The 13709-nt window shown below is 45.6% G+C and overlaps 2 protein-coding genes and 1 long non-coding RNA gene across 3 annotated transcripts in view; 1 reads left to right on the top strand and 2 right to left on the bottom strand.

Annotated features, from left to right (window-relative positions):
* The first annotated feature begins 3441 nt into the window (after positions 1–3441).
* On the top strand, positions 3442–8354 carry LOC113217571 (ras-related protein Rab-35). The gene is made up of 5 exons (XM_026437526.2): positions 3442–3699; positions 4056–4230; positions 4307–4431; positions 4519–4643; positions 4729–8354. Exons 1-5 carry the CDS (start codon positions 3648–3650, stop codon positions 4852–4854), a joined length of 603 nt encoding a protein of 200 aa, XP_026293311.1. The 5' UTR covers positions 3442–3647; the 3' UTR covers positions 4855–8354.
* Positions 7817–13709, bottom strand: part of LOC113217570 (glucose dehydrogenase [FAD, quinone]-like) — a 25776-nt gene continuing 19883 nt past the window's right edge. The window contains exons 4-9 of the mRNA XM_052269760.1: positions 10605–10856; positions 10172–10525; positions 9929–10077; positions 9645–9782; positions 8907–9094; positions 7817–8824 (exon numbers count right to left, since the gene is read on the bottom strand). Coding sequence (XP_052125720.1) covers positions 8553–8824; positions 8907–9094; positions 9645–9782; positions 9929–10077; positions 10172–10525; positions 10605–10856 — 1353 coding nt within the window. The 3' untranslated portion in view covers positions 7817–8552. The remainder of the gene's footprint in view (positions 8825–8906; positions 9095–9644; positions 9783–9928; positions 10078–10171; positions 10526–10604; positions 10857–13709) is intronic.
* On the bottom strand, positions 12797–13703 carry LOC127749857 (uncharacterized). The gene is made up of 2 exons (XR_008011389.1): positions 13560–13703; positions 12797–13485 (listed from the first exon to the last, which is right to left on the bottom strand). It is a non-coding gene; the product is annotated as an uncharacterized LOC127749857 (long non-coding RNA).

Here is a 13709-nt window from a genome sequence, read left to right on the forward strand (position 1 = left end):
TCACAAACCCCGGGAGTATGTTCTGACCACTGCGGTTGGGAGCGGCTGTTCGGAACAGAGACCACAGTTCGCTAACTACTGCGGTGGGATGAGGAAAGTACTCCCAAAACAAATTGGGTACTCGTCGTTCCTGTTTAAGCGGGTAGGCGACACCCCTGGTCAACAGTTGGTCGGATCTAATAGTCTGGCGCTGCTGGCGTGGACACACCGGATCCCATCCGAACTCCGAAGTTAAGCACGCGGGGCCCCCGTGTAAAAGCGGGGTGGGTACTCCCTCTTTTTCACATTCGTTGAAAAATAATTTGGTCCTAAACGGCGCCTCTATAGTCTGTTCGGAATGCGCTGGATGGTGCGCACCTCCACCGCTCCCCCCGCGCCCTCCGCGCCTGTACGCTAGTGCGTAGGCAACCCATCGAGCTGCCGCGTGTTCTTACGGACACCCCGTAAAAGCCAAACGGTTCAAGATATCACCATGCCGTTGGGCTGGCATGATTGTTACCATGTACACATCATTCCGCGCCCAAAAAGTTAAAGTCTCCCTGAGGTGGACTTAAACCCCTTTGTCATATCATCAGTGAACTGTGTGTTAAGGGTAATTTGCACTGGTTTTAACCTGTACTTTAGAACTGGTTCCGGTGGTGATTTCCTTAATTCTTCTGTTGACGGGCACTCCCAGTGAGAAATGACAAGTCGAATCGACGTCGATACGACCTCGAAACGATGGAAAACTGGTCGAATCGGTTTAACTACACAGACCCCTTCGGCATCCATCCGATGCTCGCTCGTTGCGCATAGCAGCCAGCGCTCTAGTTCAACCGCGCGTGCGCGCGCACACACACACACACACACACACACACACACACACACGTATACACATGTCCCAGGTGGCTGATTCACGCCGCGCACTTTTGTACTACGTAACCCGCCCGCACGGCTCCATCCGGGACTGCATACCCATCAGGCGCAGGGGACCGGCTCCAAGCTCCACCACTAATGTTGCAGCCAACGCCCAGGGGCGGTACAAAGGGGTTGTTCGCGGTTTCGCGTGGGTTCCCACGAGTCCACGGGGGTAATCCGCGAGCAGTCCGTGGGGGTAACTCGTGGGTCCGCGGAGGTAGCTTGTGGGTCCACGGGGTGACTCGTGGACCGCGCCGCGAGCTACCCCTGTGGCAGGATCCGGGGACGCAAGATATCCCCGTGGCAGGATCCGCGAGTCAACCCGGCGGACCCGCGCGTTACCCCTGCAGACTCGCGGGAACCCGCGCAACAGCGCCCCTGGGCGTTGGCTGCAGCAACAGTGGTGAAGCGATGCGTTGGCGCTTGGAGCCGGTCCCCTGCGCCCGGTGGGTATGAGAATGCAGTCCCGGATGGAACCGTGCAGGTGGGTTGGGGTTGCACAGTACAGAAGTGCGCGAATCAGCCACCTGGTATGTAGGGTGTTTGCGTATCTTGCGGCCCTCGTTCCTGCTCCACCCTGCTCCGCCCTGCTCCGCCCTGCTCCGCCCTGTTCCACCCATTATACCGGCGGCGAAAAGGACACCTCATCCTGAGAGTGCAGTTTCGAGGACCGCCAAGTTGTCTTCGGCTCGGCGGCGCCACCAAACGGCTCCTGGAGAATCGCATTCATGAAGTACCAAGGGGGAGGGAGGGAGAGAGAGAGAGAGAGATCGAGCGTAAAGATATGAAAAAGAGAAATAAGAGATTGTTTTTAATTCAATTCTGCAGCTGCTACCTGTCTATTTTGCTTCTGTAGGCGAATGCGAATCTCCATTTAAAAACATTGGTACACATGCAGTTTTTTAAGTCAATTTTCAACAGAGGGCCTCACCTATTGCATCGATGAGAAGGAGAGGAAATATAACATAAGTGCACCCAGGAAAAACCTTTCTTCAGTAAATTCCTTTTGAGCCAACAAATGATTTTCCTGGGTGTGGAAAATCAAATGTCCGTTTAATTTGTTTTTCTTTTCAACTAACACCCCCCCCCCTCTCCAACTACGCCCCTCGGGTTTCTTTCCATTGTTTTTGTGGAACCAAAAAGGTGCTGCTCGACCAGGTAAATCGGAGCCGGAAGCAACGTTATTCAAGGCGATTCACTTCGAAACAGGGCTGGCCAAGCCCTGGGGGTTATCAAAATAAGCATCGGCCGACCGGCCGACCGACCGACCGTCCGGCCGACCGACCGGCCGACCGGCCGATTTTCCAAAACGTGTTTAAAGTGAGTGACACGCGCATTTTCAGAAAGGGGGAAGTGTAGGGATCATTATTCTGTGACAAACACTGAGACGCACCGCTTATAACGCCCGTGAGACGCACTAGAATAAAGTGACAAAGTATTGCGAGCAACTGTAAATGTCCGTGGCGCTTCTAAAACTGCCGTTTCTCATGTTGAAACGTAACAAATTTGCAAATTGTTGGGTCAGCACTTTACACCAAGATTAGAAACGACAGTTTAAGTAGCGCCGCGGGCATTTACAGTTGATCGCATTCCTTTATCACTTTATCCTAGTGCGTCTCACGGGCGTTATAAACGGCGTATCTCAATGTTTGTTACAGAATAATGATCCCCACACTTCCCCCTTTCCGAAAATGTGCGTGTCACCCACTTTAAACACGTTTTGGAAAATCGGCCGGTCGGCCGGTCGGTCGGCCGGACGGTCGGCCGGACGGTCGGTCGGTCGGCCGGTCGGCCGATGCTTATTTTGATAACCCCCTGACCAGGCCATGCCAACGGCGCAGCCCGGGGTATCGCCGCCTTGCGATACTCCCTGCAGTTGGACCTCAGTGGTGGAGTAGTGACCGCGAAGCCTACATTCTCCCTGACTTCAACGTTTCCCCGGAAAACACACAATTTAAGCCTTTCCCCCTTTCTTATATGTTTGGCTAGGGGTAAACTTGGCAACCTGATATGAGCTCGGGATTACGTTATAATGGCTTTTCATCATTGGCACCCTCAGAACGTATTAGTAGCGATTTGAAGGTCATTTTCGCAAAACCCTAAACTTTACTGTTTTAGGTAAAAATTCGAAATTTCAGCTCTAGAGAACGGGCAGAAGATACTAACCGATTTGAAAGTTTCCAACGCCATTGTGTTTCGCATGTGTCAGGGACAATTTTCCGCACCCAGGCGTTTTTGTGACTGACAAAAGTGTTCTTACGACCCAACCTACCGCGCATTCAAGCTCACCCTTGAGTGTGCCGTCCCGCCAGCGGAGCACATGGGAGCTGTATCCGTTCAAAGATTCATCCGGAACGGCGCGGATGGAGGAGCGCTCACCTGTTTTCATTTCAGCGGTTCAGGCAGCTAATAATTTCTCTTAGTCAGACCTGGTAGCCTCGCATCAGGCTCTCGAAGTTATAGAATGGCGATATACTTGTGCTCCGCCCTCTCGAAAACAAAGGGCAATGAGAGGCCGTTTGGGGGGAGGGGGCGGGGGGCAAATGAAACAAGTGACAGACGTTGGGCGGAGTGATTCATTTTTTGCTAGAAATTACTTGTTTTTTTGTCGTGTAGTAATTGTATAGCTTTTTCTCATGCAGTGCTCTAAAGACAATTACATTTCTTAGTGGTTACACGAAATTATTAGCGACGTCATCGTTTATCGTCACATATTCTCTGTAGCGAAGGCATTTTATACTGTGTCAATCATGGTACAGGAGTACGACCACCTCTTCAAACTCCTCATCATTGGGGACAGTGGTAATAACATATTCCTCTTAAACTCTTATTTTTACTTGTTCTGGTACTTTCCCCTTCTTAATTTTGCGATGTTTTGTATCAGCATGCTTTTAAATTACTTTGCTATGAGTTGGAGCATTATGTTTTGATGGGAGAGGTTATAACCTCCTCTACATTTTGATGTATTATACCTGTAGGTTATGAGTCTCTTCTTTGATAACGTTGTTAGCCGATGAATTGACTGAAATTTGTTGAGAAACCGTCATGGTGTCCATGTTATTTAGCACTTCCCTAATATATAGTTATTGTTAATCACAAACATTCAGTCCGCTACTTACACAACTGTCAACATTACTAACTTTTGTTTTCCCCTGTAGGTGTGGGGAAGAGCTCCTTGCTTCTGAGGTTTGCTGACAATACTTTCTCTGGTAGTTATATTACTACAATTGGCGTTGATTTTAAAATAAGAACCATAAATATTGAAGGAGAGAAGGTAAAATTGCAAATATGGGATACTGCTGGTCAGGAAAGGTTTCGCACTATCACATCAACGTAAGTGTTGGGCTGAAAATTATAGTTTGAAGTGTGTAACTCACCAATGTAAATCATACATGTTTTTATTGCTCAGATATTATCGAGGGACTCATGGTGTCATTGTTGTCTATGATGTATCTAATGGAGATTCGTTTGCAAATGTGAAGCGGTGGCTCCATGAAATAGAACAAAACTGTGAAGTTGTTAACAGAATCCTAGGTAAGGAAATCAAATAATACATTGATTTGTTAGTTTGTGAAAGTGTCTTCTCATAGTAATAAGTTCTTATCTTCTAACATTCTACAGTTGGCAATAAAAATGATGCCCCTGATAGAAAAGTTGTCCTCACTGAAGATGCTCAGCGATTTGCTGACCAAATGAACATCCAGCTGTTTGAAACAAGTGCCAAGGACAATATTAACGTAGAAGAGGTTTGTACCTCACCACAAATTAATTTAATGGAATTTCTCAATGAACCTTTACTATTTACCTGTGCAACTTTTATTTCTGTTTTAGATGTTTATGGCAGTAACAAGACAAGTTTTGAGAACTAAACAAGATAATAAAGAACAAGAAGCTAATAAAAGAGATATTGTGATCCCTGGACGCCCCAAAAAAGCGAGGGGTAAGAAATGTTGTTAGCAGAGAAATCAAGGAGTTTTGCTTGAGGTATCATGACATCTTTAATTGTGACCTTGTGAATGTGTTTTTATAAATCAATGAGTCATTTAGAATCTCAATTGGAGATTTTAAACCTGATGGGTGCATTCAAGTTTTCACCATTGAGGCTCTATATATTCTTTTGCATGTTTTGAAAGCTGCTATTTATGTATCTTTAGTTCAATATTAGACAAATCTTCACTATTAATGGTGGTCTGAAAGCAATCAAAGCTGTTGGTATAATTGAAGTAGCAGAGATAATCATCTGTGATGACATGTTTCAGCTTTATATGAGTTATGGCTGATTTAGCTTAAAAAGTTTTGTCTGTGAAAATGGCATAAGTTGTTTCTAAATGTTCAATATTGTAGCTTGGCTTTTAATGGCCTATGCTGTCTGAATAAATCTTCCATTTTCATTTTGCAATGTAGTTTTCCAGTAGCACATCAAAGACTTATTTTTTAAATCAAAAAATTTTGCTGTGTTGACTTTTAAGTGTGAGTATTAATGAATTAGGTACATTTTGAATTTTAACTGGCATGTGAAAAATCAGTATAGCTCTATGTTTTATAAGGAATACAAAGACAAATTTGAAAATTACAGTATTTAGCATATTCAAAATTGAAGTGTATCTTTTATAACTGTTGGAAGCTCTGTAAATTTTTTACCTAATGAATAAGATCAGGATCATAAAGCCAAATTAGTGGTATGTTGGAGTTAATGCATTGAGACTAAATTCTGCCTTGCCAGATTGACCTGTGGAAATAGCGACACACATCCATTCTTTTGCTGTTTTATTGTATAAAACATTGGCACTTGGTTGTCAGGGCATCAGGTGGGTGAAATACTATTTAATTGTGTCTATATACCTTGTAGATAGGAGATGTAACTTGGATGAAAAATTAGATAGCACTGAGATCTTAAAAGTTAGTTTTAGTACAAAAATCAATGAAGTTGTTGCGAGATCAATGGTTGTGTACCTTCTTCAGATCTCGCCTTACCAGGTTTCTTCTTTAGTACCCTCTAACATATTCAATATTCATTATTCAGTCTAATTTTATCTCACAGCGCTCCATACCAATTCCAAGTGATTAGTTTAATGAAAACTGAGGTTTTTGTGCTCAACAAACATCCTCTGTATATGTGTGTATAAAATTATATTTAATTGTGATGTGTGTAATTTTGTTTGTATATTGAAGTGAATCACTCACTATATAATGGTTAATTGTTTTTCGTTTCATTATTTATCCTAAGTCAGTCTGTAATAGATATAAAGCTATTGTAAAGACTAAGCTAAGAGCAGTAGTTAATATGGTAGGTCAGTTACCATTTTTATAGAAATTTTATGAAATGTATGAAGAAATAATATCCACAGGTACAACTTTTTAGTTCTGTTTTAGGTATAATTCTCATTTCTTTCAGATGTATGCCTCATTGTTCTCTTTCTCTCTGTGGAGACTGGACCTGTAATCACTTGATTTTTTTGCATTTCCGGTAAAAACTTACCCCATATTTTGTTACCTGGAAGTGAATTTAACTCAATGTATGCTTACATAAATGAATCATGTTAATTTTCATTTCTTTTCTAATTTTAACTTATCAAATTTTCGTTTCAATCATCATTTATTCCTGTATTATTGTTAGCATGCATGTACTAAGCTTGAATTTGATACTGTTAGATCTTCTTTTCATTGAAAGGCTTGGGTCCTTAGAAATTTTTGTAGGGCTGTATGTAGATTACCATTTATGTGTGCTAAAACCCTTGCTTAATGTCTCTTCATGTTCTACTTTGGATGATTTCCAACCTCCTGGAATGCTGATGGAGTTGCTCTGGATGCTTTGACGCCTGATACTTGCTCATTGTGATGGTTTAGTTGTTAAGGTGGGATCTTTGCCCTCCAGAGACTACGCATGTAAGCGCGTATGCATTTTTCTTTTGTGAACAAACTTTTGCTGAGCGTATGTGTGTAATGGAACATAAAATTATAAAGGGTATGATGTATGGTATGTATATTCAAGTACCAAACTGTGTGCATTTTCTTTCAATGGGCTATGCTATGACTGTTCTTGCATCACATTTTGAAGTAATCTATAGCTTGGTTTCTATGAAAATTTGGTGACCTTCTCTCTTGAAAATTCAAAATTCAATTTCATTTTGTTCATTTCCTTCAATGAAAAATAACGCTTCAGTTGTTATGTTTGTAAGGTTTTTGTTGCCAGATACATTCTTTTCTCACACCCATTTTGTTGAAGTGTGGCAATCTTTTGCAATGAGATGGTAATGTGCCCAGCTCTGTACTTGCTCAAGTTCTTTTCTTTGCTAAACCTAATTTTTCTTCTCTTAGCCCTTACCTGTAGTCTCCAAACTCTCATTCAATTTCAGTTGACTCTCTCCCATTGACGCACAGTTTTACCTGTCTGCTTGTAGCCAATAGGTATCTATGAATGTGGCCAAACTGAACAAATTTCTAAGAAAGCTTTTGAGTATTTTTTAACTTTAATCTGATTGTCAAAACTATTCTGAACTTTTGTCCTGTGCAGTAAAGAACAATTGTTAGTATTTTGTATTGATTTTTTTTGTAGGAAATTTCAGTGCAAAGATTCAGTAAACGTACATTGTTATAATTTTCACCTGGTTATTGGTTGTAAAATGTACATTCTTGAATGGGAATTAGTTTCATAAGATGATGTTTTAGTCAATGCCAAAGTCCAGTTTTGTATTGCAAATCCCTTTATAAGTAGCACAATTTTAATGGATATGAAACGTTGCATTTATTACATGCTTTTGTGTTATTGATTTGGTTTTTATGTCAGAGTTTGTAGGATGTTCCTGGGTACCAGGGGACTCTTTTATTTAGTTAGTTTTATTAACTTTTTCTCTCTAATTAGGAGAGAATTCGTAAGGATATTGTGTTAGACCTCAAGTGGTAATATTAATCACATGGATTACATTTCATAGAAAATATGTATTTTAAGAGTCAGTATTTCATGTCAAGCCTCAAATTTCTTTTTAAGTTAAAACAAAAAATTTCAGAAAAATAGGCTTATGTATACATATTGAGATCATACATAGTTTAAATCTTTTAGTCAGAATCGCGCTATTTCATAACAGATGACGAACCATTTTTCATCATAATCGTAATTAATTTAGAAACCCAAACAGTTTCAATGTTGAGAAATGTTGCAAAATCTTCCACGCATTTTCATTGTTAAGATTTTTTAACTCATCGATCATATATTTTGCATTATTCTACAGAATTGCATAACAATTGTGTAATATTACTGAAAAATCTAGAATGGTCAAATTTTTTTTTAGCTTTGTGATAAAAGTTCCTTGAATTTATTCTTGCAATTGGTGTGCATATCATAAGACATAATTATTTGAAATTGTAATGGCTGTTCATAGCTATTCCAAGCTCTGGTAAGATGACTGCCATATCCATCAGCTTGTCAAAATAAATTATTTTCACATATACATTTACAAGTAATTTGTTTCACTACTTTATACATTCTACATGGCTTTCGTTGATCCTAGGGTGACTCTCTTGGTTCTGAGCAGACGAGGGGTAAAGTACTTAACGGACGACTCACCACAGCTCTCGGACTAGACGCCATTTGTCCTGAATTACATCACACATGCAGCACGTAGGCGAAGGGGAGGGTGACATGGCATGACCTGGTCTCACCTCGAGTCGCCCGTACTCCTCGCCAGGCTGAGCAGGCTGTCGAGCAGGCTGCCCCGGCCGCGGCCCGTGGGGCTGCCCGTGGGGCGGCGCCTGTCCAGGCCCCAGGCAGGGTAGTCCTGCTTGATGAAGTCTGCCGCCCGCTCGGCCACCATGACCACGGCCGCGTTGAGGTTGGCGCTCACCACGTGCGGGATGGCGGCCGCGTCCGCCACTCGCAGCCCGCGCACCCCGCGGACCTGCAGCCGCGCGTCGAGGACCGCGCCGGGGTCTGTGAGCAGAGCGAGGACAGTCGGGTCAGAGTCAACAACGAACCGAAACCGAGGCTGCGTTCCGCATCGTCCGGTACGTACCTCCGTCAGGCCCCATGCGCGCCGAGCCGCACTGGTGGTTCTCGGGGTTGGTGCGGTGCCGGATAAGGCACTCCCAGTAGGCGTCCGAGTCCGGCTCCAGCTCGCTGCAGCCACCAGGGGTCTCCGGCATGACCAGGGCAACGCCGTGCTGCCGCAGCGCGGATGTGTTGGCCAGCCTTTGGACGAACCTGTTCAAGTCCGGGAGGCACAGCTTAGATCTATGGCGAGCTCGAGAGCGGGGGGGACAGGAAGCCGTCAAAACTACGGGTGGGCAGGCCACAATGACGTGTCAAGGTGTCGATGAACGTTCCTCGACACGAGGACGCTGACGATAGCGCCTGCAACGGGCTAGGTAGTTCAACCTGCCAAGCAGCTATGCCGAGCTATGTGGAGTCGGTGGCCGCAGTGGCCGGCCTCCCTGTGCTGAGCGCACGAGTGCAGCCCCAGTGAGAAATTTTTTACGACGACATCGTTTCGACATCGTTTTTCACGTCGTTACGACTTAAAAGTGGTCCTGAAATCGACGGCTTTTCGACAGCTGATGTCGTTTCGATGTCGTTTCGACGTTTCACTGTCGAAAAGCAGTCGATTTCATGACCACTTTTAAGTCGTAACGACGAGAAAAACGATATCGAAACGATGTCGGATAAATTTCTCACTGGGAGGGGCCAGAGGCAAAGGCTGTACTTATGGACCGCTTGGCAGTGCTGCGAGGACCATAACAGTCGGTGGGCGTACCGTACTCCGTCGATGAGGAGGTCCACGTCGTATCGGTCCTGGAGGTAGTTGGCGGTGAGCTTGGGCGGCGCGGTGGGGTCCCTGCTGCGCAGACGCACCTCGCCTCGGCTCTTGGGCCGAAGTACCACCGGGATCATCCTAGGAAGCAAAGCGGAAGGAACGAACCACTTAGAAGGGGTATACTGTGAACGCGAAACGGCACATCGAACCGCCGTTGTTTGTTACGATTAGTAGTACGACTACGTGTTCACAACACCTCCTGCAAACTGAGTGGCAGTCTTTACCTGAAGGGCATCGGGCCGCCCTGGTGACTCGGCTCTCCCGGCAAGCCCGTGATGGAGCAATTGGCGATGCAACCCTCGAAGAAGACTTGCAGGTCCGGCAGACCGGAGGCCACCCCGTCGGAAAAGCGGCTGTGGACGAAGCCCGTGAGCTGCAAGCAGACAGAAAGCTGGTAAACACAAGCAACGCAAAGTGTGTGAATGTTGCACACTACTTGTGGGTGTGTGAACGCCGTCCGTCCTCACCTGAGAGAGTCCCGTGGAGGCCATGGCCCCCGTGCCGTTGCTGAGGAACTGCTCGAAGGCGGGCATGTCGAGGCGGTTGGAGCCCGGGGTGATGCTCTCCACGGCAAAGTCCACCGAGAACGAGATGTGGTTCTGGAGGTTGCCGCCCACGCCGGGGCAGTCGGCGACCACGCGCACGCCCACGTCCTCCAGGTGCCGCCGGGGCCCCACGCCCGACAGCAGCAGCAGGTGCGGGGTCTGGATGGCGCCGGCCGCCAGCACCACCTCCCTGCGCACGCGCAGCTTGTGCAGCGCGCCGTCGCGGTGGAAGACGACCCCCCGGGCACGGTCACCGTCCATGGACACGCGCACCACCTGGAGGACAAGCACGTCGACGGGCACGTCAACGAGGCGGCCCAGGAGACAGCCTCCACGCCTTGCTCCACGCACTCACCATGGCGTTCGTGATGACCCGCAGGTTAGGCCTGTCCCTGGCCGGGTGCAGGAAGGCCCTGGACAGGGACAGCCTGCGCCCGTCGCGCACGTTGGCCTGTGCGACGGTGAAGCCCGTCTGGTTGCGCCCGTTCAGGTCGACGTTGGTGCGGAAGCCGAGCTCCGCGGCGCCCGCCAGGATGTCCCACGCCAGCGGTGGCTGGTCCGGGAAACGCTGCACCGTCAGGTACCCACCGCGGGAGTGGTACTCGTCCTGCGCCAGAGGATGAGGGTCAGAGACCTCCCGAGAAACGCTTGACACCATCAGAACAACCATCAACGACGCCGCTCTCCCTGCTCGGCGCCGGCGTCGGGCGAGCCGCTTAGTCTTGTGTCAGGAATGCACCGGGAGTCCGACTAACCGAAAACTCTGGCTGTACCGCACCACTGCTGAGCAAAAACGACTCGGTGGGCGGTCATTAGGCCCGGCAAATAGTGTTTGCGGGGGGAAGGGGAACGGACAGGTCGGGTGGGTTGCCTACCTGTCGGCGCCACGACCAACACCGGCAGCAGGCAGACGACCTTATGCGCCGCTGCGCTTCCGAACATCATGATTGTTTTTCACATATTTTCAACAAATGTAAAACTCAAAATGTGGTTCCGCTTGAAGAAAGAAGCAAAAAAAACGTTTTGTTACCGCCCTTCCCTTTCACTTGCATAAGTGCCTATTATATTCTCATACTTGTAGGTTGGCAACCCATTAATCTGCATCTCCCGATAGTCAGTCTTCCTGTGATTTAACTCTCAGCGTGTTTATCTAAACTTTTGTCTCCTGATTATTCCGCTATCAGTAGTAATTTACGACATAGTGCAGTCGTGACGAATTAGTTTGGTGCAGTGACACTGATCCTTTCAAGTGAATTTGTGTGAACCTTCGTGGTACTAACCTACCATCAGTGAAAAACGAAAACGTGCCGCCGCCCCTTCTCTTCGAGGGCAATGTACATCAGAACTGGACTCTTTTCGTTTATGACTTTGACATTCATAACGGTGGGAGGATGAAGACTTTGTCATTGCTGTCTGTCATGAAAGATGAGGAAGATGGGTTCTAACTGGGCAAACTCATGCTGCATCACGAGGCAAGGAGAAGAAGTAAGAATACAACCACCTCAACTTCATCGCACCATTATTAGCAACATACAACACCAAAGGCATGCTTCAAAGGAATAGCCAAGGTAAGAGACTAATCCAAGTTTCCATTGCATTAAATTTGTTGCATCCCACCAAAATCATTCAGTTCATTATCGTTATTGCTATGAATTAAAGCAGCCTTCTTTAATTTAAAGAAAAAGTTTCCTTGGATCATTTTTTTTTGTTGGTTTTGTTAAATCAAAGAAAACATTCATTATTTCTGTGATAAAGACTTCCGGACGTAAAGCAACCATCACAAATGAAAGGAAATGAAGTTTTGCTGTGTTTCTTTCAATCAAAGATTTATTCTATTGATATAAAAAAGATTGTTTAGTTGCATTGAACAAACATCTTTGGATCAAAGAAGGCCTTCTTGGGATAAGAACAGGTTCTCTGATTCAAAAGCATTTCTCAGTGCCCACAAATTTTAAAAGGCCTTTGTTTTAACACAGTTTTTGTTGTTTCAAAGAAATGATCGGAAATGATTCTCTGGGTGCCAGGTTGTGCTGCAGCAGTGATGCAATGTACCGTACAGTGTGTAGGCTAAGGCCATCTTGTTCTTTGTGTAAAGTCGTCTCACTATTACTTCAATGTTCGAGCTAAGGCTTCGGAGGCTTCTGATTGGCTTGGAAGGTGTTCAGGCCTATAACCTGGTATAACGTGACCTTTCCGAACAGTGAAGTAGTAGTGGGCCTACTTGCTGCTGCCAGGGCCCCACCCCGCCCCGCCCCGCTCAAGGCGCACGTACTGCTGCAACGGCCAGTGCTGGAGCAGGCGGGGGAGGTTGGCAGTGCGCTGCGCACCCCGAGGCGGGACCTTCTCTGTTTACCACGGAGTAACATAGATGGAGCCTCGGCTATGCAAACCGGAAACGTTCCGAATCAGGTCCGGGGCTCGGAGTTTTGGACACTGACCGCCAGGGGCGCCCGTATCGCTATGGCTCGAGATCCATGCTGTTGTCTGCTTGTTTGTAGCTTAGTTGTGAAACATGTGTTAGGCAGGAAAACTGACGAGAGACCAATATTAATTAATAGATTTCATCCTTGAATTTAGATACATAGGTACTTATGTACTCACAATGACTTAGTTTCAACTCTCTAAATTTATGTATAGGTAAATGCAACGGGGAACTCCACCATGCCTACTTGTTCTGTCCCTGGCTGTAGGTCAGGAAGTGTGAAGTACCAAAAGTATTTAGAGGCGAATGGTTTGCCTAAACCTAGGTTTTTTCAGGCACCAAATGAGGTATGACTTGGACAATGGTTATAGTGGGGTAACAGTACTTAGTTTTGGTCATCTTAGTCGTGGGGCATGGGGACACATCCAGTCACTGCAAATAAAATCCAAGGATCGATATGTAGATGAATCTAGATAGAGAAAGAGATGTGGGAAATAAATACATAAATATATAAGTAGATAATTAGATCAGAGAAGAATGTTTCCTCATGCTCATTTGAAATATACCTGTATACCACTTCTGAAGATCAAACCAAGCACTATTTAATTATGAGGCTGCATTTTGTAACGAGAAGGTGGAATCTTCGTACAAGAGAGGTCCGTAAAGCACAAAAAGGGTTCCGAAAGCAGGCTAACCTGACGTAGCAAAATGTTCTTATGCTTTGTTATGATATATGATATATTTCTACTGTTGACACTTCTAGAGCCAATGAATATTACAGTTCTCTTTGAACTGTTTACATCTGTTTTATTTCCTACCAACAACATTATAAGGTACTGAAATGACAATTGAAAAGAAAATCACAGGGTTACATTCCCCAGCACTTACAGGAATAATGGAATGAGAAGAAAATTGCAACAACCTCTAACACCAAACTCTGTGATCATTTTGCTCATTGTGCTCATTGCACTTTTGATGACAGTTCTTTCACGTTTCTTCTGGTTTCTCAACCAAAACCATGCCAAAATCGGACCGATA

This window comes from Frankliniella occidentalis, unplaced genomic scaffold (genome assembly GCF_000697945.3).
Source record: "Frankliniella occidentalis isolate FOCC.00 unplaced genomic scaffold, Focc_3.1 Scaffold101, whole genome shotgun sequence".
NCBI lineage: Eukaryota > Metazoa > Arthropoda > Insecta > Thysanoptera > Thripidae > Frankliniella > Frankliniella occidentalis.

Excerpts from the sequence above, each read along its gene's own strand:
- LOC113217571 (XM_026437526.2), top strand. The coding sequence starts at position 3,648 with ATGGTACAGGAGTACGACCACCTCTTCAAACTCCTCATCATTGGGGAC. Across the intron at positions 3,700-4,055 it reads CCTCATCATTGGGGACAGTG|GTGTGGGGAAGAGCTCCTTG; the intron begins GTAATAACATAT and ends TTTCCCCTGTAG. Across the intron at positions 4,231-4,306 it reads TTTCGCACTATCACATCAAC|ATATTATCGAGGGACTCATG; the intron begins GTAAGTGTTGGG and ends TTTATTGCTCAG.